Source organism: Candida pseudojiufengensis, assembly GCF_024610245.1.
Source record: "Candida pseudojiufengensis strain CBS 10847 chromosome Unknown scaffold13, whole genome shotgun sequence".
In the NCBI taxonomy this organism is placed as follows: domain Eukaryota; kingdom Fungi; phylum Ascomycota; class Pichiomycetes; order Serinales; family Debaryomycetaceae; genus Lodderomyces; species Lodderomyces pseudojiufengensis.
The window spans coordinates 294,944-317,006 of record NW_026261537.1 but is presented as its reverse complement, the minus strand read 5'-3'; the positions used below and the strand labels follow the sequence as shown (position 1 = coordinate 317,006).

The 22,063-nt window shown below is 29.3% G+C and overlaps 11 protein-coding genes across 11 annotated transcripts; 6 read left to right on the top strand and 5 right to left on the bottom strand. All coding sequences in view use genetic code 12, as the record gives it.

Moving 5' to 3' along the window:
• Positions 1 to 137: 137 nt before the first annotated feature.
• On the bottom strand, positions 138 to 1,313 carry KGF55_004570 (uncharacterized protein; the record flags this gene model as incomplete). Its single annotated transcript, XM_051759488.1, has 1 exon — positions 138 to 1,313. The coding sequence occupies one exon, from the start codon at positions 1,311 to 1,313 to the stop codon at positions 138 to 140; it is 1,176 nt and encodes a 391-aa protein (XP_051612860.1).
• Positions 1,314 to 1,802: 489 nt separating this feature from the next.
• KGF55_004569 (glutamine-dependent NAD(+) synthetase) lies at positions 1,803 to 3,941 on the top strand (the record flags this gene model as incomplete). The annotated part of the gene is made up of 1 exon (XM_051759487.1): positions 1,803 to 3,941. One exon carries the CDS (start codon positions 1,803 to 1,805, stop codon positions 3,939 to 3,941), a length of 2,139 nt encoding a protein of 712 aa, XP_051612859.1.
• A 50-nt stretch (positions 3,942 to 3,991) lies between these two features.
• PPE1 (carboxylesterase-mitochondrial 37S ribosomal protein YmS2) lies at positions 3,992 to 5,056 on the bottom strand (the record flags this gene model as incomplete). The annotated part of the gene is made up of 1 exon (XM_051759486.1): positions 3,992 to 5,056. The coding sequence occupies one exon, from the start codon at positions 5,054 to 5,056 to the stop codon at positions 3,992 to 3,994; it is 1,065 nt and encodes a 354-aa protein (XP_051612858.1).
• A 108-nt stretch (positions 5,057 to 5,164) lies between these two features.
• KGF55_004567 (tRNA(adenine34) deaminase) lies at positions 5,165 to 5,971 on the top strand (the record flags this gene model as incomplete). Its single annotated transcript, XM_051759485.1, has 1 exon — positions 5,165 to 5,971. The coding sequence occupies one exon, from the start codon at positions 5,165 to 5,167 to the stop codon at positions 5,969 to 5,971; it is 807 nt and encodes a 268-aa protein (XP_051612857.1).
• A 590-nt stretch (positions 5,972 to 6,561) lies between these two features.
• KGF55_004566 (TFIIH/NER complex subunit) lies at positions 6,562 to 8,055 on the top strand (the record flags this gene model as incomplete). Its single annotated transcript, XM_051759483.1, has 1 exon — positions 6,562 to 8,055. The coding sequence occupies one exon, from the start codon at positions 6,562 to 6,564 to the stop codon at positions 8,053 to 8,055; it is 1,494 nt and encodes a 497-aa protein (XP_051612856.1).
• Positions 8,056 to 8,187: 132 nt separating this feature from the next.
• On the bottom strand, positions 8,188 to 11,028 carry SPT5 (transcription elongation factor; the record flags this gene model as incomplete). The annotated part of the gene is made up of 1 exon (XM_051759482.1): positions 8,188 to 11,028. The coding sequence occupies one exon, from the start codon at positions 11,026 to 11,028 to the stop codon at positions 8,188 to 8,190; it is 2,841 nt and encodes a 946-aa protein (XP_051612855.1).
• Positions 11,029 to 11,189: 161 nt separating this feature from the next.
• On the bottom strand, positions 11,190 to 15,368 carry SRB9 (Srb9p; the record flags this gene model as incomplete). Its single annotated transcript, XM_051759481.1, has 1 exon — positions 11,190 to 15,368. One exon carries the CDS (start codon positions 15,366 to 15,368, stop codon positions 11,190 to 11,192), a length of 4,179 nt encoding a protein of 1,392 aa, XP_051612854.1.
• A 559-nt stretch (positions 15,369 to 15,927) lies between these two features.
• On the top strand, positions 15,928 to 16,611 carry KGF55_004563 (cyanamide hydratase; the record flags this gene model as incomplete). The annotated part of the gene is made up of 1 exon (XM_051759480.1): positions 15,928 to 16,611. The coding sequence occupies one exon, from the start codon at positions 15,928 to 15,930 to the stop codon at positions 16,609 to 16,611; it is 684 nt and encodes a 227-aa protein (XP_051612853.1).
• A 190-nt stretch (positions 16,612 to 16,801) lies between these two features.
• Positions 16,802 to 17,142, top strand: KGF55_004562 (dynein light chain; the record flags this gene model as incomplete). The annotated part of the gene is made up of 2 exons (XM_051759479.1): positions 16,802 to 16,823; positions 16,907 to 17,142. 2 exons carry the CDS (start codon positions 16,802 to 16,804, stop codon positions 17,140 to 17,142), a joined length of 258 nt encoding a protein of 85 aa, XP_051612852.1.
• A 135-nt stretch (positions 17,143 to 17,277) lies between these two features.
• APT1 (adenine phosphoribosyltransferase) lies at positions 17,278 to 17,844 on the bottom strand (the record flags this gene model as incomplete). The annotated part of the gene is made up of 1 exon (XM_051759478.1): positions 17,278 to 17,844. The coding sequence occupies one exon, from the start codon at positions 17,842 to 17,844 to the stop codon at positions 17,278 to 17,280; it is 567 nt and encodes a 188-aa protein (XP_051612851.1).
• A 304-nt stretch (positions 17,845 to 18,148) lies between these two features.
• KGF55_004560 (uncharacterized protein) lies at positions 18,149 to 19,990 on the top strand (the record flags this gene model as incomplete). Its single annotated transcript, XM_051759477.1, has 1 exon — positions 18,149 to 19,990. The coding sequence occupies one exon, from the start codon at positions 18,149 to 18,151 to the stop codon at positions 19,988 to 19,990; it is 1,842 nt and encodes a 613-aa protein (XP_051612850.1).
• Positions 19,991 to 22,063: the final 2,073 nt, after the last annotated feature.

The window sequence follows — 22,063 nt, the reverse complement described above, 5'->3', positions numbered from 1 at the left end:
AATAATTAACCGAAACTACCAAACGTGATACAAATTTTAATATTTGCTCTAGTCTACAATATTTAGAAATTATTATACCATTATAAACGTTTATTGACAAAAGAACTAAAATATACTAAACAACCTTTTTGCTATTATTAAAAAACAGTTACTGGATCAACACCACTAGCAATATTACATTGATGCATTAATCTTCTTTCATCTTGACCATCATTTCCTAAACCTTTAAATTCACCAGTTACTGAATGCCAAACACCACGATTAAAAAATAATACTAAATCACCTTGTTTCCAAGAATGTGCTAAAACTTTTTCTGGTGAAATTGCGGGTCTCATTAATTGATGTACTTTTTCTCTAGATTCTTTTAAATCAAGAGTTTTACCTCCTTTTGTATGTAATTTATATAAACAACATCCATGAACTTGTAAATGATGTTCTTTAGTTGTTGGATTAGTCCAAACCATTGGTAATTTTTTAACTTTTGATTCTTCCCAATCTGGTAAATCATTAAAATCCATTTCTTTACCTTCTGAAACCATTGTTAAACCATCCCATGTAGCTCCTGCTGGTGATATAAAAATATATGGATGTGGGGCATATTCAACTGTAGTATTTAAAGCAAATTGTTTATCTTCTTCACTTAAACCTTGAAAAGCTTGAGCTCCACTAATAAAACATGTAGCACCTTGAGTTAATTTTAATTCACTACCATCATCTTCATATTTAATAGTTTGATATTGAGTTGTTGGAGGAACCTTTATACCTAATAAAGTAGTAACCATTGGTGGAGATAATTCATATAAAGCACTATCAATATGCCATCTATAAAATCTTGTTTGTTTATTATCTTTAATTTGTTTTTCAGTTAATGGAGTATGATGAAAAGTAGTATGAGAAGGATGAGTTAAATTAATAGCTTCACCATTTTCATTACCTTCTTCATCAGCTTCAAATTTACCTTGTCCTAAAATTTGAACTTGAGGTTGTGTTTTTACAGAACATCCATCTTTTTTAAGAACAGATTTATCATGTCTAAATTCTTTACCATGACCATAATTAGCACCACCATTAGTTTCTTTTGGTTCTGGAATTGATGGATCAAATCTTTTTGTTAAAATATATTGAGATTTTGGTAATAATTTTGCTTGATCTGGTATAATAACAACTAAATTGGTTTCAACAGCTTCTTTTAAAGTTTGAAAATCTTCATCATTTAAATAAGCTGGATCATTATTACAATATGATGGTAATTGAATTGAAGCACCAAATGGAGTATCTTTTAATTTATTAACAACAATTGAATCTTTATGCATTTTCTAATTGATTATAGTGATAATATGAAGTGATATTTTTATGAATTTTATGTTTATTAGAAATCTCAATCATGAAATTTATTCTATTTATATATCTCATTTGTAAATCATTTTTGATATTTATTTCTATTGATAAGAGAAATTAATTTTTGCGGAGTTGAACTTGAAAATTTAATTTTGTAACTGGATTGTTCCGACGGAATAAAAATTGATGTTTATCAGTACATTAAGCTTTAATAAGAAGATCATCTTATGATGCTTCAATTCTCAAGGAAATATCCATCAACTGATAAATGATAACAACTTAGCAATACTCATGGTATAGTTTACTACAAGTTATAGATCTTGTGACTATGCATCAATATTATTATTATTATTATATTTCCATCTCACCCTATGATTCGATTTGTATTCTTTAGTACCGAATAGAACAGAAAAAAATAAAACGAGAACAGTCAGTGATTCTATTAATCAAACAAACATTGAAAAATGGGTCATTATGTTACTGTTGCAACATGTAATTTAAATCAATGGGCATTAGATTTTGAAGGAAATAGAGAGAGAATTCTTGAAAGTATTATAGAATCCAAAAAACAAGGAGCTAAATTAAGAGTTGGACCAGAATTAGAAATTTGTGGTTATGGATGTTTAGATCATTTTGCAGAAAATGATTTATATCAACATAGTTGGGAAATTTATGGAGAAATTATATCAAATCCTAAAACATATGATATATTATTAGATATTGGTATACCTATAATTCATAAAGATACTAAATATAATTGTAGAATTATATCATATAATGGTAAAATTTTATTGATTAGACCAAAATTATTTTTAGCAAATGATGGTAATTATAGAGAAATGAGATATTTTACTCCTTGGAATAGACCTAAATATTATGAAGAACATAATTTACCAAGACATATTACCAAAATTACAGATCAAAAAAAAGTTATATTTGGTGATTGTATAATTGAAACTCCAGAAACAAGATTAGGTTGTGAAACTTGTGAAGAATTATTTACTCCAAATTCACCACATATAGCTATGAGTTTAGATGGTGTTGAAATTTTTACAAATTCAAGTGGTTCACATCATGAATTAAGAAAATTAGATACTAGATTAAAATTAATTACTGAAGCAACTAAAAAATGTGGTGGAGTTTATTTATATGCAAATCAAAGAGGTTGTGATGGTGATAGATTATATTATGATGGTTGTGCTTTAATTGTTGTAAATGGTGAAGTATTAGCTCAAGCATCTCAATTTTCTTTAAAAGATGTTGAAGTTATTAGTGCTACAATAGATTTAGATGATGTAAGATCATATAGAAATCAAAGATCAACTGGATTACAAGCAGTTGATCAAAAAGAAACTTATAAAGCTATTTTTACAGATGTTGAATTATCTCCAACAGATTATATATATGATCCAACAATTGCCCCCACAAAGCCAAAAGCTATCAAATATCATTCACCAGAAGAAGAAATTGCTTATGGACCAGCATGTTGGTTATGGGATTATTTAAGAAGATCAAAATGTGGTGGTTATTTTTTACCATTAAGTGGAGGTATTGATTCATGTGCTACAGCAGTGATTGTTTATTCAATGTGTAGGTTAGTTGTTGACTCTAAAGAAGAACAAGTTTTAAAAGATATTAGAAGTTTAACACATGATCATAATTTTACACCAAAAACACCACAAGAAATTGCTGAAAAAATATTTTATACTTCATTTATGGGTACAGAAAATTCATCATCAGAAACAAGATCAAGAGCAAAAATATTATCTGAAAAAATTGGTTCATATCATGTTGATTTAAATATGGATAATTTAGTAAGTGCAGTAATTTCATTATTTCAAGTTGCAACGGGTAAAAAACCTGTTTTTAAAATATTTGGAGGTTCACAAACTGAAAATTTAGCATTACAAAATATTCAAGCAAGATTAAGAATGGTATTAAGTTATTTATTTGCACAATTATTACCTTGGACTAGAGGTAAAACAGTACCTGGTCTTTTAGTTTTAGGAAGTGCTAATGTTGATGAATGTCTTCGAGGTTATTTAACAAAATATGATTGTTCTTCAGCTGATATTAATCCAATTGGAGGTATATCTAAAACAGATTTAAAAAAATTTATAGCATGGGCAGAAACAAATTTCAAATTACCAATATTACATGAATTTCTAACAGCTGTTCCAACAGCAGAATTGGAACCAATAACAAAAGATTATGTACAAAGTGATGAAATAGATATGGGAATGACTTATGATGAATTATCAAGATTTGGTACATTAAGAAAAGTTGATAAATGTGGTCCTTTAGCTATGTTTGTAAAACTTTATCATGAATGGTCTCAACCACCTTATAATTTAACTGCAGAACAAGTCGCAGAAAAAGTTAAAAGATTTTGGTTTTTTTATGCTATAAATAGACATAAAATGACAACAATGACTCCATCTTATCATGCAGAACAATATTCTCCAGATGATAATAGATTTGATTTAAGACCATTTTTAATTAATCCTAGATTTCCATTTGCAAGTAAGAAAATTGATGAAATGGTTGAAAAAATTAATGAAAGACAAAAAGAAATTGATGAAAATAATAAAAGTGTTGATTAATTTGTAAACGACTATTATTTATAGAATGAAATGAAAATGAACGATTTAATTTATGAATTTATTTTACCACCCCATTTAGGTTTGAATCCTAAATCTTCTTTCATATATTTCTCTGGTGCAATCGTCTTTTTAATGAAATCATTTATACATATGGCAACTTGTTTCGGTATATCTTCATGTACAAAATGACCACTTTTTTGATTATTATTAAATACAACTAATTGATATTTCCCTTGCATTTGTCCAATTATTAATTCTTTATCTAAAGTTTCATGAGCAGATAGTATTAATAGTTTTGCACCTTTGAAATTCAAGAAATTTTTAGATAATCCATGAAACCAAGTATCCCAATAATATTGAGTTCTTTTTAAATCTGTTTTCCAGGTCAATTCGTCTAAATTTAGTAAATCAGGAACACTGACCTCAGCAGAATTTTCATTGAATAACAAGAAGTTCATATGCCATTGAATAGCTGACGTTAGTGAATCAAATTTTTTTGGTATCTTTTCAATAAATTGAGGCATAACAATTAAAGATGACACTGCCGTTTCTTCAACAATATCCAATAGTATCAAACCTTGATAAAGCTTCTCTGTTTGATATTTCTGTAAGTAGTTTGCAAATACGGCACCTCCCAATGAATGCCCTAGCATGAATATAGAACTTGGTTTATATGATTCCACAAATTCATTCAAAACAAAACGTACGTCATCAACTAAACTATTCATTGAAAAATCCTCATCAAAAAATGATTCACCATGTCCTCTCATATCAAATAAAAAAACACTAAATTCAATATGTTCTGTTAACCTAGCGAATGTCATAGATGAAGAACCAGCTCCATGTAAACAAACCAATACCGGTCCTTTCTCTTTAACAGGTCTATAATAACATTTAAAATATCGATTATCATCTTTATATATGAAATTTTCAAAATTTGATTTGACAGTGTTATATTGATTGACTATTTTCTTGTCTTGATTTATTATTTCATCTCGACTTGTTTGATTGTTTAGTCCAGTTGATTCAATTGGATCCTCTGATAACAGCGATAGTCCCAATGATGCTTCTCTTTGTTTCAATCTTTTCAAAAATGATTTTTGTAAATCAGACATAAGATAAAATGATAAATCAAAAAAATATTAAATACGGAGATTGCAAAAGAATTCTTTTATATTATTACATCATTACATTATCTTCACAACCTCATTTTTCAAATTTACATGAATGATTTGACTAAACATTTTGAATATATGGCCATAGCTTTATTTGTTGGTTATAAAGCTTTATTAAATAATGAAACTCCAGTATCATGTATAGTAGTTAAAGATGATAAAATATTAAGTATTGGCTATAATTATACAAATATATCATTAAATGGAACGAAACATGCAGAATTTTTAGCATTAGAGAAATTAAAAGATTATAATTACAAGGATTTAACTTTGTATGTAACTGTTGAACCATGTATAATGTGTGCATCATATTTAAGACAATTAGGAATTGGTAAAGTTTATTATGGATGTGGTAATGATAGATTTGGAGGAAATGGGACTATACTTTCAATTCATAAAGATCCCAATTTACCAAATGACACTTACGAAAGTATTGGAGGTATATGTAGAGTAGAAGCAATACAATTGTTACGAAATTTTTATATTCAAGAAAATGAAGCAGCTCCAAATCCTAAAATTAAAAAGAATACAAATATTGAAGAAAAAGAATTTCCTCCAAATAAATTTAATTTAACCAAAGATGAATTTATTGAATTTTATGGATTTGATAGATTAAGTTGTTATACTAACAATTTGGAAATAACACCCATTTTGGGTAAGAAATATCATGTTAAAAATTTTTTAAATAAAGAAAAATTGAAAAAAGTTCCTTACTTAGAATCAGAATTGGGATTAGTGGATGATGTTCAAATTGATGAATTCAACTCATTATTTTATGAGATTAATGATGAAGGAGAAGTGAATTATGCTAGTGGTATTGATAAATTTTCTCATAAAAAGAGAAGAATAAGTTGAACGAACCTTCACAGGGTACCGCGTGTATTATAGACTAACCATTCAAGTCTTAATTTTGGAAGCTCTAGCTTGATATACATATACCAGTAACAGAGTGTACGCTATAGGTTTAAGCATAAATTCACGAGCTAAGTACTATGATTTTGTGTAAGTGCTTTCAAACTCACCCGATCAGACTTAGAGGAAGGTTTCACAACAAGGATCCAATATACTATTAACCTGTGACATTCTCATGGTTTGTTGCTTGCTGCATGCACTCGGGTCTTTTGGTCAAACTCAGAGCTGTAAATTGAGCATTACATATCTGCAATGCTATTATGTGCTAAAGTTTTACTAAATGAACTAATACAAATCAAATTCAGGCATTGACACGTATAGGAGACGGTATAGAAAGCATTTAGAAATCATTTTATTAGACCTAGAGAATGTTTTGATGTGAGTGGGAAGCATATTGATTAGATCATAATTATTACACAAAGCAAATATTTATACAGATTGAAATAAGTAAATAGAGATATTCATAAAATAATTGTAGGAAACATCTTCTCAACCAACTTTAAACTCCTCAATTTTCATATACGTTCAATATTATGGATGATTCAGATGAGGAATTTTTGACAGGTTCAAATTCTCCAGCATCAAGATTATCATCAGCTGTCCCAGAAGCATTACCTAAAGATGGAGTATCAGCAAGAACAAGATCAAGAGGCAGAAATGGAGAAATTAGTGACTTAAAAGGAGCTAATGGTTATGCATGGGAAGACGAATACCAAAGGTCATGGGATATTGTTAAAGATGATGAGTCAGGTAGTGGATCATTTGAAGCAATGGTTCAAACGATTATAGAAAATAGAAAGAAGAAAATAATGAAAAATCCCAGTACACCATTTCAAAGAGGAATAATCAGAACTTTAGTAATAGCAATTGATGGATCACTAGCGATGGCGGAGAAAGATTTACGACCAACAAGATTATCATTGACTTTAAATCATTTACAAGAATTTGTTGTTGAATTTTTTGATCAAAATCCAATATCACAATTAGGTATAGTGCTAATGAGAAATGGGGTAGCAAATTTAGTAAGTGAGGTCAGTGGTCTGCCTCAATATCACATAGACAAATTAAGGCAATTAAAAGCACGACAGCATAATAAGTTTGAACCAAAAGGAGATCCTTCTTTACAAAACACTTTAGAAATGGCAAGATCATTGTTGAAATTCAATTTCGGAACAACATCTAATAATACTAAAAATTCAAAGGAAATTTTAATTGTCTTTGGATCCTTATTCACGAGTGATCCTGGAGATATCCATAAAACTATAGATAGCCTCGTGAAAGATAATATAAAAGTAAGTGTGATTGGACTTTCAGCTCAAGTGGCAATTTGTCAAGAAATGGTGAACAAAACAAATAATGAACCACGAAATTCATCATCAAAACATTATGGAGTTATAATGAATGAATCACATTTCAAAGAATTATTGATGGAGTGTGTGACGCCACTACCGTTGACAGAAAAAGAAGAAAAAATGGAAGAATCGAAAGGTGTTCCAATTATAAAAATGGGATTTCCTTCTAAATTACAACCAACTTTAACATCATCAATTGGTAATACAGATTTTACTGTTGAATTTCCTCAATTAAATGCATCACATCCAACTCAAGGCTCTGATGAGTCAAAAGATGTTGTTGAGGTCAATTCAAATCTACCACAATCATCTACATCAATAATCGGTTATCAATGTCCTCAATGTAAAAGTAAAGTTTGTAATTTACCAACAATTTGCCCTGTTTGTGGACTAATGTTAATATTATCTACACATTTGGCCAGATCGTATCATCACTTGGTACCCTTAGCTCCATATAAAGAAATTCCAGTGAGTCCATCATATGAAAGTGAATATTGCTTTGGTTGTCAATTAAAATTTCCAAAGGGAGTTAAAGAAGGTACAAGTCAAAGTGTTATAGAATCAATGACAAGTTCGAGATATCAATGTATAAAATGTAAACAAGATTTCTGTATAAATTGTGACGTCTTTGTTCACGAAACTTTACATAATTGCCCTGGCTGTGAAAACAGTTAAAATATACATGTAAGACTATTTATTTTTTAATTTATTTACTTAGTTTTAAAAACGATTTGTAGAAGAAGTAAAACATGAAAAAGACATTCTTTATTTTTTTTTTTTTAATTTGCACTAATACATTTGCTCCAACTATCGACTACCCCAACTACTATTGTTACCGTTTCTAGCAGAATTTGATTTGGATCCCCATACTGAGCCTCCACCGCCTTGACCACTGTCACCCCAAGTGGAACCATTACCTTTACTTCCCCAAGTTGAATTGCCTCCTCTATTACCACCCCAAGTTGAATTATCGCCTCGATTATTACCCCAAGTTGATGCTGGTCTTTCACCCCAAGTAGAAGAACCTCCAGTATTACCTGAACCCCAAGCAGACGTTCCACCATTAGTATTACCTGCGCCCCATGCGGATGCTCCACCCTTGTCACCCCAAACTGAAGCTCCTCCAGCTCCACTACCCCATGCCGAAACACCTCCCCAAGAAGTACCATTTCCTGAATTCCATGAAGAGGCTCCACCTGCAACAGAAGGAGTTGCACCACCGTTCCATGCCGATCTATCACCAGAAGATTGTGGAATTGAACTTTGATTGAATGAATTTACAGCAGGAGGTTGATCTATGTTTGCACCAATGAATCTCAAATAAGGCACTGATCTTTCTTTTAGTAATACATTAAGATTATTTTTTAGTACTTTAATCTTTTTACTTTTTGTGTGTAATTCGATTCTAGCATATAAATCATCAGCTTCAGTAACTTTTCCTTTTAAACCTTTATAACTTCCACTTGTAACAACAACATCTTTATATAACAATTTGTCTCTTCCTCCAACACGAGTTTTCAAGCCTTGAGTTGCTAATGGATCTGGAAGCTTTAACGATGGATTCATGGCACTTAAATCTGGACCAAATTTTTTAGACACCATAGAATCCTTAGTAGCTACAGTTTCAACATTCATCCTATTTGTTACAAATATACCCAAATTTTCAACAAGTTCATTGGATTTAATGAATAATGAATTTTTGTAAATATGAATTATTGGACCTTCTTTTGCTTTATCTCCTAATGCTTCTTTAACAGTATCACCAACTTTGATAGTGAATCCATTTCTATCGGTAGCAATCTGCTCTCGACTACTTTGTTTAATTTTTGAAGCAATCTGTGTTGGTTTTACATCTATTAGTCTTCCATCAGATGTAAGAATGTTGAAAATATTTTTCTCCGCTTTAACAATCACACCAACTGTTGAAGCACTTAATTCAACCAAATCTTTTATATCATATTTAAAGTTTTTATCATTAACATTGGAAGAAGCATCTGTAGCTTTAACTAAAAAGTTAGCAAACACACGAACATCTTCTTTAGTTTGATCACTAACTATAACAACTGAATCACCATCAATTTTAATAACTAAACCAGTTTCATCAAAATGTTTACCTTCTACGATTCTGACATGATCACCTTCATTGAATATTTTTCTTAAATCATTTGCTGGTACAGTTAATTTTTGATTTACAAATTTTGGATCACCACTATCAGTGACGGTTATTCTAATTTCATTTAAAGCTGCTTCAACAACCACTCCCACTGTCCTGGCTTGTTCTCCTCTTCTAACTTCAACTTTATCACCTGGTTGAAATGCAGTGGATTGCTTTCCATCGGCTTGATTATGATTTTTTAACGAGGCAGCTATAGCTCCTAAATCCAAATGATCTGTATCTTCACCTGTTTGAAATCTATCGAGTTCTTCTAATGTTGGATGTACATCTTTAGTTTGAATATATTGAAGCTTAAAATCTTTATACAAAAATCCATCCTCATATTCTTCACCTTTGTAAACATAAGATCTGGGACCTTTTTGTTGTAAATTGAGTCCATCATGCATCTTGGCATCTTGTGCATTGAATAAATTTGGTAATGGTCTGATTTTAGATCTTATCCTTTTACCATCAGCGTCAAAATCATCATTTCTTCCATAATCTAGTCTTGGAACTAATTTACATCTTACGTCTAACCCATTTTCTGATAAATTATCAACAATTGCAAGATCTCCTTTATATTTACCTCTTGATATTCTTACATAAATACCTGGTATAATTTCAACATCAGAAGATTTGACCTGTTTTAATAAATCTGGATATTCTTTAACTGATACTAACAATTTATCTCTAACAAATACGTTTACCATTCCTTGTAAAGCTTTATCAATTGCATCGGGTCTTTTTGCTTCTATGTAAATGTATCCTCTGAATGAGTCTCTTTGAAATACAGTCAAGATATCTAGTGGCAATTTTTGTCTTTCCAAAGTTCTTTTCTTTTGGTATAACCTTCTCACTAAATCTTTTTCTCTTCCTGGAGTACACCTTATTGCATAAATTGAAGGATCATTGATAGATGGCATAAGCAATTTTTGTGATACTGTACCATTTGCTGCAGTTTCTCCTCGATAAACAGAATGAGTTTTTCTATATCTTTGTTTCAAAGTTTCTGCTAATTGCTCTGCATCTTGATCTTCTGCTTCTTGACGACGACGATCATATTGTCTATGTAATCTATCATCCCTATTATCAGGTCCTTCATCTGCTCCATGATCATCACTTATGAATTGCTCTCGAAGTATTTCTGCTTCTTCTTCATCTTCATCGACTTCATCCTCTTCTTCTTCATCAACTTCTGCTTCTATATCGAAGAATTGGTTAGCTCCTCTTTTTCTTCTTCTTTTTCTGCTTCCAACATCGTCTTCTTCATCATCTTCGTCGTCTTCGTCTTCGTCATCATCTTCCAGTCCTAATTGATTGTCACCATTGTTATTATCATCCTCTTCCTCTCGTTGTCGCTTGCTGGTGTTAGGATTTGTGTCAATATTTGTTTCCTCTTCTTCATTTTCAACTCTTTGTGGTGGAATCTCCTCGCTCACTGCCAGGTTGGGCACCTCTGGTTTAACTTGTACGTTGTGCTCTGACTCAGACATTTGATTGATGAAATGTTGATGAATTATGTATTTTAAATGACTATAAATGATGTAGAAACTGCCTTAATTTTTGTTTGTATATTTTACGTTTAAATTTAAAAATAATACGCAAGAGTCGTGTAATTATGCAAGATGTTTCATAATCTCAACTACTAAGTATATTATTCTTCAACATATATATGAACTAAATAGTTTAATAGCTTACCAACAGCATTAATATGCCAAGGGACTAGTTGAGTTTTATCAAAGCCCGATATTCCCAAAATATTATTCAAAGTGATCAATTTTTTATATTGCATCAATATTATTCTCATTAACGTATCTAAATTCCAATAATTTGAACAACTTAATAAATTAACCTCATATATCAATAATTGATCTAAAGAATGTTCCTTTATTAAATATCCTACCTTCATACTTGCCCTACTCGGAGAATTAAATGATGGCAATTGCACCTTGGGCATCATTCCAAAAATCTCTGCTCCATCTTTTAAAATCATATCTGGTTCTGTATATGTAGGTGCATCTTGTGGGGATAAAAAATTTGATGGTGCATTTAAGAACTGTTGAGGGGAATGAAAAGCTAATCCATTCGGTGATGTTACTAATATTGATGCAGCATTGGAAGTTTCACCTTCACTCAAGATATAATCATCAGACAATGAATTAGTTTTTGAAAATATCAACTTTGGTGAACGATTTACAGATAAAACAATCAATGATATATCTTTAAACTTCATACTCAATCTCTTCCAATGTACCAATTCATCATCTGGTATGACACTATTGATTCTTGTCAAGACCAAAAATTTCTTACCACCAGGAGAATCAATAGATTTGAATAATTCAGTTGATATATTCCATATCTCATCAGCAATTGATCCTATATCATGATTATTTCGTGAACAATACCATGATTTTGTTTGGTTTACACTTCCAAATGGATCTGACCATGCTGCTGCTAACCAACTTTTATCAATTGATCTTTCATAAGCTATATGTAGAAAACTATCTTCAGTATTGTTATTGTCTCTATAACTTCCATTCATAAACTTGAATTGAATCTTAGTAGGAGGTTCTCTCGCGATAGGTGCAACTATGTTTTTCTCGTTAGGACATTCATTATATAATACCATTGAAAGTTTAGTTGTTGTATAATTACTGAAAACTTTAAGGTTCAGCGGAGATCTAACTATTAAAGATGATGGAATGATTTTTGTGAAAATTTGTACTAATGGAACTTGATAATTTAATAAAGCAACTTTAAAATTCCTTAATACTTTTGATATCTGAAGAATGCTATTAAAACTAGAATCAAAATTAACAAACAATAAAAGTAAAGGTCTATCAAATTCAAATTTGTTCGTCTTGTTAATCAAATCCAATTTTATCAACTCCACTAATGAGTTTAATTTCTGATTCAATTGTAAATACAATTCACCATAATTCATACAAGGTTTTAAAAGTAATAATCCATCTGAAATAGGTTCTAAGTCCGATCTTGTATCAACAGTAGAAAGATTTAATCTTGAGATATGACCAAAATGATTTTCACTATAATTATCACTTAACCTGTTCAAAAATTCATTTGCATAAGAGCCTGATTTTCCAATCACTAATATCTGAAAACTTTTAGGAGAATTTATTGGTTTGAAATTTAAATAGTTCCAAAAATCTAAACTCAAACTATTAAGATTTAATAAATTTCCATTTTTTTCAACTTTAATTTTAACTTCAGGAATTTTAAACACTTCATTTTCTCCAACATTAGTTGAAACATTTAATTTTGTAAGTAATTCATTATATTTATCAAACTTGTCTGATTGAGTTTCCAAAACGTTCCATTCGGTATCATTGACTTGTTTATTGATTGATTCTTCTTCTCCAAAAAAATGTAAAGGATCATCATTTTCTTTGTTTAAAATTTCATGAACAAATTCAATTAATGATGTTTGATAAGAAAGCGGGAAAATCTCTTTAAATTTTTCTAAAAAACTTGCTGAAGGAATTTGATATTCAACTTCTGAATTTATTGTTATGTTTGCGAACAAACCTAAATCAAAAACAATATTTGATGAAATAAAATGAAGTAATTCCTTTATATCTTTAATTTTAGTGATCATCTCATTTCCATGAGAAATTTCTAAATCATTATCAGAATATTCATTCATCATTGAAAACGATGGAATTGCCGAAAGGTTGTTCAACAAAAATGAATCAGGTATTGACGAGATATTCACATTTCTTAATATTAATGGTAAATAATTTGAAGACTCACTGATTTTTGGAAATTCTAAATCCTTATTTGATATGATTGATGATGAAGAAGAAGAGCCAGTGCGATGAGTATGAGGGGTATCAAAAATATTTGGAGTCATCATAGCGCTTGAAGTAAACGGGGAATCTGTTTTGAATCCAACTTTATTGACAACTGGAGATCCGTAAAATGTATTGGAGGTTGCATTTTGGGTATTATTGAAATCTTGGGCTGGAGGAGCAGTGGGTATGAAAGAATTCCCGTGATCATCCTGAATTATATTATCATCTTCATCACTTTCATCGTTCGAAGATTCAGACGATTCATCACTTGAGTCATTGGGATCAGAGTTTCCCACTCTGGTTGTTGCTTTAATAGATTTGTCGAATAATTTATTATCTTTCTCATAATAGAATTTACCACCTTTACCGTATTTGTCGTCAATATCTTTTTGAATGATAGGATTAAATACTATTGGTGAGAATGATGACTTCAGTTTTGGTGTTGACGTTATATCATTTGTTTTGATATTACCGGTCGTTGTGGCAATATCAATGGACGTTGGTGGAGCTATCATGGGAGTCTGATTTACTGGAGCTGGTGCACCGGGATCTTTGTAATCTGGAGTAAAGTTATTCATAGTCATTTTGTTTTTTAATGTTTCAATGTAAGGTAGTTTTCTCTTCTCTATGCTGACGTGAACTTCAGGTTTAACTTCAACTGTTGTACCATTTGCTTCAGCTTTAGATCCTATAACATCGGTTTCATCAGGTTTAGATTCTGGAACATCATCTTCTTCAAAATCTCCAAATAAATCATCCATACTTTCATCGCTTTCTTTCTCTTCATTACCAGGTTTTTCATCTATTTTTTTCTCTTTCTGACTACCATCTTCTTTTCCAAACAAGTCGTCAATTTCCATATTGTCTGGATTTTCTGGTTTGTTGAAAAAATTGTCTGTAGCTTGTAAATTATAAACATCTGAACCAAAGGGCGTTGTCATATTAACAGGAAATTCATTTGTAGGATTTGGGATTGTCGCATTGACTGAAGGGACACTCGATGGAGCCGGTGGTTCTAATGCTGGTGTTTGTTCAGTTGAGACTGAGGGTGGGGAAGCAGACTTTGGTGTTGGTGGTGATTCTAAATTTCGTTTTACTTTGAAATCTAAATATGCTGAAAGAATTTGAAGAGGATCTGTTTCTTTCCGTTTTTGAATATCGGTATTGTTATGTTCTTTCAATCCAAATTGTAATAGACATAAACACCATGGCCATAAAATGAATTTTTTATTTTCAACTGAATGTATAAACTTTGATATTAATGATGTTTGATTATTTAAATGTTTTAAATTCGGTATTAACTTCACCCATAATGTCTCTTTCAAATCACATTGAGTACTTAGCTCTAGTAAACGTAGTAGCTTTTCACTTTCAAGTTGTGGTTTATTAACAAAATTATTTTGTATATTGGTTGTATCAAATAAATGACATCGTATACCACTTGGCAAGATATATATGACAAAATTACAATCATTGGAAGCTGTTGTGGATACTATGGATGAATTGTATAATTTCAAAAGATTTCTCTCCGTACATGATAGTAGTAAGTCTCCATTACTGAGTAATATTGGATCCATACAAATTATTGAATATGATAAACTATCAGTACTATATATACAATAGTTGCCAAATAATTTGATCACTCCCTTTAATGCTAAATTATATAGTATCATCTTTTTGACTGCTTTTGCAAAACTAACGTTTGCAAATGCTAAATAATCATCATCTGTTCCTTTCGGAGGATTTGATAATTTTTCAACTGAAACTGTATCTTTAAATTTCAAATTTAATTTCACATCTAAATTTTGTTCTTCATTATTGATGGTAAAATGAAATAAACTTTTATTGTAATAAGTTATCAATGAATTTGGATATTGGTGACGAATAGTTAATTCCAATTCTAATAATTCTTGATCATTATTAGTATTATCTTGACTAGTATATATAGTATAGGTTAGATTTTTCAAATGTCCAATTTTGAAATAATTAGTTTTCACATTTGATAATTGCGTCTCAAACATCGATTATATAGTTGAGTTCATCAAGTGTATATGTAATGAATAGGTGGTTTAGGTGTAGTTTCAAGACTTGTAAATGGTAACACAAGTGAAAATTAAGTACTGGTGATCTCTTAGTAATGAAAAACACGAGAGAGCTGTTTGGTAGCGAGCTGCGGGTTTAGTACAAATTCATATACTTTGTACCGTATGCATAAAAGGTTAATCTAATCCAGATCAATCGCTGAGAAAATACCTAATAACAATGTATCAAATTTATATATCATATAAAAGCATCAGCTCAAAATAGTCTTAAAGGTCGTTTAAGCATTGATCGATTAATCTATTCCCATTTTTTTAATATCTCATGTAGTATATCTGAAACCAATCGTGCAAAAACCGTTTGAAATAAATTTGCAGCAATTTATTTCAAAGTGAGACAAATTATAATTACGTAATGAACATTAAAGTATGATACAATTTCATACATAGCATCAATTTTGATTTACAATTATAAATTTCATAAATATTTCTTGAAACTAACTTGAGTTCTTTTCCAATAATCAATTAAAAACGATCAATCATGTCACGTTATGGATTTTCAAAAATAGAAAGAGATGTTAAAAAGGCTATACCAAATCCTAAATCACCAACCCCACAAACTTCAACTGAATTACCATCATCTCCATTATCTCAATTTGTTTTAGATTATGTTAAACAAAAATTACCAAATAAAGTATTAAATCATTCTTTAAGAGTTTATTTATATTCTCAAGCTATTATAAATGATCAATTTTCAAATTGGGACCTTGATCCAGAAGTAATCTTTGTAACAAGTCTTTTACATGATATTGGAACAACTGATGAAAATATGACTGCAACAAAAATGTCATTTGAATTTTGGGGTGGTATATTATCTCGTGATTTAATATTAGAAGAAACTAAAAATCAAGAATATGCAGATGCTGTTAGTGAAGCAATCATAAGACATCAAGATTTAGGTGAAACTGGTTATATTACAACTCTTGGTTTAATTTTACAAATTGCTACTATTTTAGATAATGTTGGTTTAAATACTCATTTAATTCATGAAGATACTTTAAATGCTGTAAATAAACAATATTCAAGAGATGGTTGGTTAAATTGTTTTGCAGGTGCTATTGATAATGAAAATAAATTAAAACCATGGGGTCATACAAGTTCTTTAGGTGTAAATGATTTTAAAAATGATGTTTTAAATAATAAAACTAAATATGAAAAATTATAATAAGCTGAACCACTGAGGATATAGTAGTTTAATTATTTGAATGCAATTACTTATTAGTCTTAACATCGGCTCTAATCTCTTGTAAATGTTGATAGTGTATGACCTACCTAAATAAAATTGACGCACTAACATTTGAATAAAAAAATAATATAAACAAAGATCATTATCAGATCAAATAATCTAGAACACAATGTCTGATCAAGACAATACACGTATGTTAGATGAATAAAGTATCTTATTTTTATATTAGCTCAATTGACTAACCTTAAACCCTTAGCGATACTAAAAGCATCAGATTTATCAGAGGAAATCCAAATTAAAATCTTTGAATTGGCGGATCAAGCTTGTCAAACATATAAGATTGAAAAAGATATAGCTACTTATTTAAAAAAGGAATTAGATCAAATATATGGACCTACTTGGCATGTTATAGTAGGTAAAAGCTTTGGAAGTTATGTTACTCATGAACAAGGATATTTTATTTATTTTTATATTGGAGAATTAGCATTTTTGATTTTCAAAAGTGGTTAAGAGTAGATTCAATGGATAAATTGGGATATATACTGGTTCTACAATGAGATTTAATGCATGTTTTGAAATTAGAAATGTTCAAATAAAAGTCTGTATTAAATAAAATTATATAAATTAACGTTTCATGACAAATTTTCAATCTTTATATTGTTCTTCTTGTCCAGCAAATAATGTGAAAGCAGGTGCTTGTAATCTATCTCTACCTTTTAAGAAATCCAATTCCATAACAAATAAGAATTGTAAGATATCAGCACCAGTTTGTAAAGCTAATTCACCTGCACCATATGCAGAACCACCAGTAGCTAATATATCATCTACTATTATAACTTTAGAACCTTTTGGTATAACATCTTTTTGTAATTCAAAAACATCTGATCCATATTCTTTTTTAAATTCAACACTATAAGTTGGACCAGGTAATTTACCAGGTTTTCTAATAGGTACAAATCCAGCATTTAAAGCTAATGCTAAAGTAGGACCAAATAAAAATCCTCTACTTTCTAATCCAATAACATAATCTATTTTTTTATCACCAAGATGTAATTTAAAAGCAGTTATTAATTTATTAAATAATTCTGGTTTTGTAAAAATTGGTAAAAAATCTTCAAATAATATACCTTCTTTTGGAAAATTTGGGAATTGTTTTAAATGTGATTTCAATTCTCTTGCTAATAAATTGATTTCTTTAACTGTATCTGACATTCTTTTTTTGAATATGTTACGACGTGGTTATCAAGATTTTTAATTATATGATCAATTTGTGTTTTTTTCAAGGCTTCCTCACATGTTTTAGAAAATACGTAATTGTATGGATTATACAAAAACGCACAAGGTTTGATAAAAACTCATTGTCGTCAGCCACAGCATAAATTTGTGACACTTATTTGATTCACGACGGACGCGTTCAAAAAGTAAACAAAAACAATTTGTATTTTTTTTTGTTATCCTAGTTTGATGTATGACTTTATCTTAAACAAACCATCATTCTAAATACAACCTCAACATAATGGAGTACCCAGAGGATACTCCTCGCTCACACGCGAATCTAAATTCCTATGATTCAGATGTGGAAGAGATGGATGATCAATCAATGGCAAGACAAAGAAGACAAATAACCACATTAACTGATGATTCAACTTCAATAAAAAACACACCAATATCAACACCAATTTCAAAAAGAAATAAGAATAGATCATCACCAATTAAATTATCTGTTTTTAATGATAGAAATATTAATTCACCATTGAGCCGATTAGCATTACAAAATAGTCCTACCAGAAAACCAATGATGAATAGAGATGAATTAAATTTAAGAGATGAAAATATAGCTCTAAAAACTGAAATTAAATTATTAAAAAGAGAAATAAGTAAAAAAGAGGATGAACGATATAGAAGAAACAGAGATTTGGAAATTGAAAATCAAAGTTTAAAAGATAAACTTTTAAATTTAGATGACTCAACTAATGATTTAAAGTTGAATGATAAGAATGGTGGTAATAATAATAGTAATAATAAACAACCAAAAGATCTGATCCAAATATGTATGCTTCAATCAGAAAATATAGAATTAATTGATAAATTAAAAAACCAAACAGAACTGATTAAAAAATATAAAGATTCATTAAATTTATGGGAAGAAAGACATGATTTATTAAAAAATCAATATAATGAATTATTTGAAAATTTTAAATTACAGGCTTCTTCTTTTGATAAATTAAATTTAAAATTAGATGAATTATCTAAACAAAAACCACCAAATCAAGGAAGCAACGTTAATAGTGACGAATTAGCTAAGAAAATAGCACTACAAATTATTAACAATTCACCAAAACTTGTTGAAAATCAAAATATATCGTCAAGCTCGAATAAAGACTCGTCTAATTCAACGAACAACAACGAAAAAGTCTCCTCAAATTCGACTATTAATGATCAAACTACTCCTGAAACTAAATCTAATGAATCACAACATAATGAATCTCCAAAATCAAGTCATAGTCAAAATAATCAATCATATTTTTCACAAAATACAAATTCAAGTAAAATTAATAAAATTGAATTAATTACAGAAATAGTAGAAGCAGTAATGAACCAATTAAAAACGGGAAGTCGAGATAGTAATTATGCATCTTCAACAACAAATACAACAATGCCAATAGGAACATCAAGTGCTAAATTTAATTCACCATCACCTATTAATAACAAGTTTCAAAAATTATCACAAATTAATGAAGTTCAAGAATCAAGTTTTGATTCACCATTACTGACTAAACCGTCTAAAGTACCACAAAAGGTAGATAATCATTCATTAAATCGAAATAACAAAGCTACTCAAACTTCAAGATCACCTTCATTTCATGAGAGACTTAATGCTAAGGGAAAAGAAATTGAAGAATCAGCATCTACATTCTCAAAACATTCAGAAACTAATAAAGAAGATTCAAATAATAGTTGTAAACAACAATCAACCCCCAATCAGAAGAGGAATGACGAACTGATTAAAGACAAGAATAATCTAACATCAAATACAAATGATTATTATACAGCTCAAACAAATAATAATTTATCAAAACAATCAACAACTAAATCAAATTTTATTAATCAGAATAAAACCGATGAATCAATATCATCAACAAAAACAACTAATTTAAATTCAAACTCTGATACTATGGAACTAGAAAAAACAATTGAATTAAAAGAATTAGATAAAGAAGAAGAAGAAGACAAAACTCAAACATTAAATTTAAATTCTTTATTGCATAATAATAAAAATTTTGAAAATTGTTGTAATTTAGATAATGAATGGACTGCTTCTTATATGGTAAAAAGTATTGAATATATAACTAAATAAATGAATCAATGAGATACATTTTGCAATCTAATAATAACTAAAATTTATGATCGATAGTACCATTATTTCTCTCTGGTATCATAAATTTTTAGTTTGAATTTTCAACTAAATATTCCTAAAATTACGTTTTAGTTTCAAAAGGCTAGTATTTTAGATAAAATTATAATTTATATCGATGCATTAGTTTCAAATTTGACTTAAAAAATTGAATAGATAGAAAGAAGATTTTTAATGATAAAACAAACAATAGACCACAATTGTTTATTTTATGCATAGAAGAAATAAAGGTTACTAACCAAATTGGCTTGAAAATTTTAAGTTTCACCATCATTTAATTTTCTTAATATGGATCAATCAAGCAATATTTTGGTTACCTTGGTTAGTAAATCATTTACGGGATTGCTTCCATTATCTTTTTGAAAGTTGTGGTCCTCTATCAACAGTTTAAGTTTTCATTGTAGAATACTTACTTTTTATCTTACACATTAAGTATTTTTTAACAAATTTCGTAAAACTTTTAACAAATGTCAAGCAATGACTGAGTAGATTAACAAAAGTACTTATTGGTGAAACTAATAATCTTTAAGACTCTTGCTCAATTACTCAATCTAAACTTGACGTACTGTTGATTTCCTTCTCGAATTCCGTTTTTTTAAAGTGAAATTAGTGATTTTGATTGTTTATTTATATAAAAAGAAGACTAAAGTTAATTTACGTATCTTTGTGTTACTTCTCGTAAGTTGATTTCAGAATTTTATTTGTTTTTATTTTTATTTTTATTTTTATTTTATAAATTTCACATAATTCCATATAGGACCATTCATATTCACAAGCATCAAGTAGACTATTCGCTTGGAATTGTCAATGAATAGGATGTTGGTCTGGCTTCAAGTATACCTTGAGTAGGCTTTTGGTGTATTTCTGATCATATTATTCACATAGTTTGTTTAGAAAAATTTAAAAGGAAAAACCTTGAATGATGTAATGCATATACATTTTTAAAGGTTATATTTATGGTTAGTAGGAGTCTTAGCTCAAATTAAAACGTTGTAGAAAAAGATTTGGTACATCATCGGAATTTTTGTATAATTTCATACGCGGTTGATATGGGTATCTTTTATTTATTCCATCAATAATGGAGATACGGCTTAATGTCCAACAGTAAACGATAACTGGTTTACATTAACACTTCTTCTTCTAGTGATTTCAATTTTGGCACCGCTGATACTACTTCTTTCTTCGTTATTTGATTAGTAATCTATATAATAAGTCAGTTGATTTTATTGTTTCTTATATAATATTAGACATACACATGCCTTAGCCCATTAAAACCCCCTAAAATTATATTTTTCTGTTTTTTTTCTTCCCTCGAGGTAAGAAACGTAAACAATTACACAAATAAACAAAATTTTGTACGCATTCGCACTAAACCTCGACCAACAAATAATACAAACAAATGAAAGAAGTACCAATTAAGCTAGTAAAAAGCATGCCATGGACCTAAGTAAAAGTAAAGAGCAAGTATAAGTGGAAGAAAGGTCATTGATGGTTTGTTATATAAAGCCAAATTGCATTGAAGAAAAAGAAAAATATAACAATAATAAAGAAAATATAATATGTATGTAGTATTAATATAATGAATTCTTAATTTAGTAAAATAATAAACAAAATTTATATAAGAAAAAGTGATTTCAACAATTAACAAATTGTCCCAATTTCAATTGTTAATTGTCAGATTTAGTGTTTCATCCGTTTCAATTTCACTTACTTAAGCTTAATGCTGAATGAATGTAATTTCATTTACTAAATAAGTAATTTATTCTTGCTTATGTTTACTATTGAATAGTTAGGTGGTTAGTTACCACATAAATATATAAACGTTGTAATTTTGTTCTTTAACCAAGAAGAGATACATCAGAAATATCCCTCATTGCTCAGTCTTTTGATCAGTTTCATCAGATTTATCTCCTTAACAGCTTTTTCTGTACTAGTTATTGTACTATTATAGTTCTAAATTGGTTGTGTTTTATAATACAAAAACCTTCATACAAAAAATTATAATTATTTTAAATT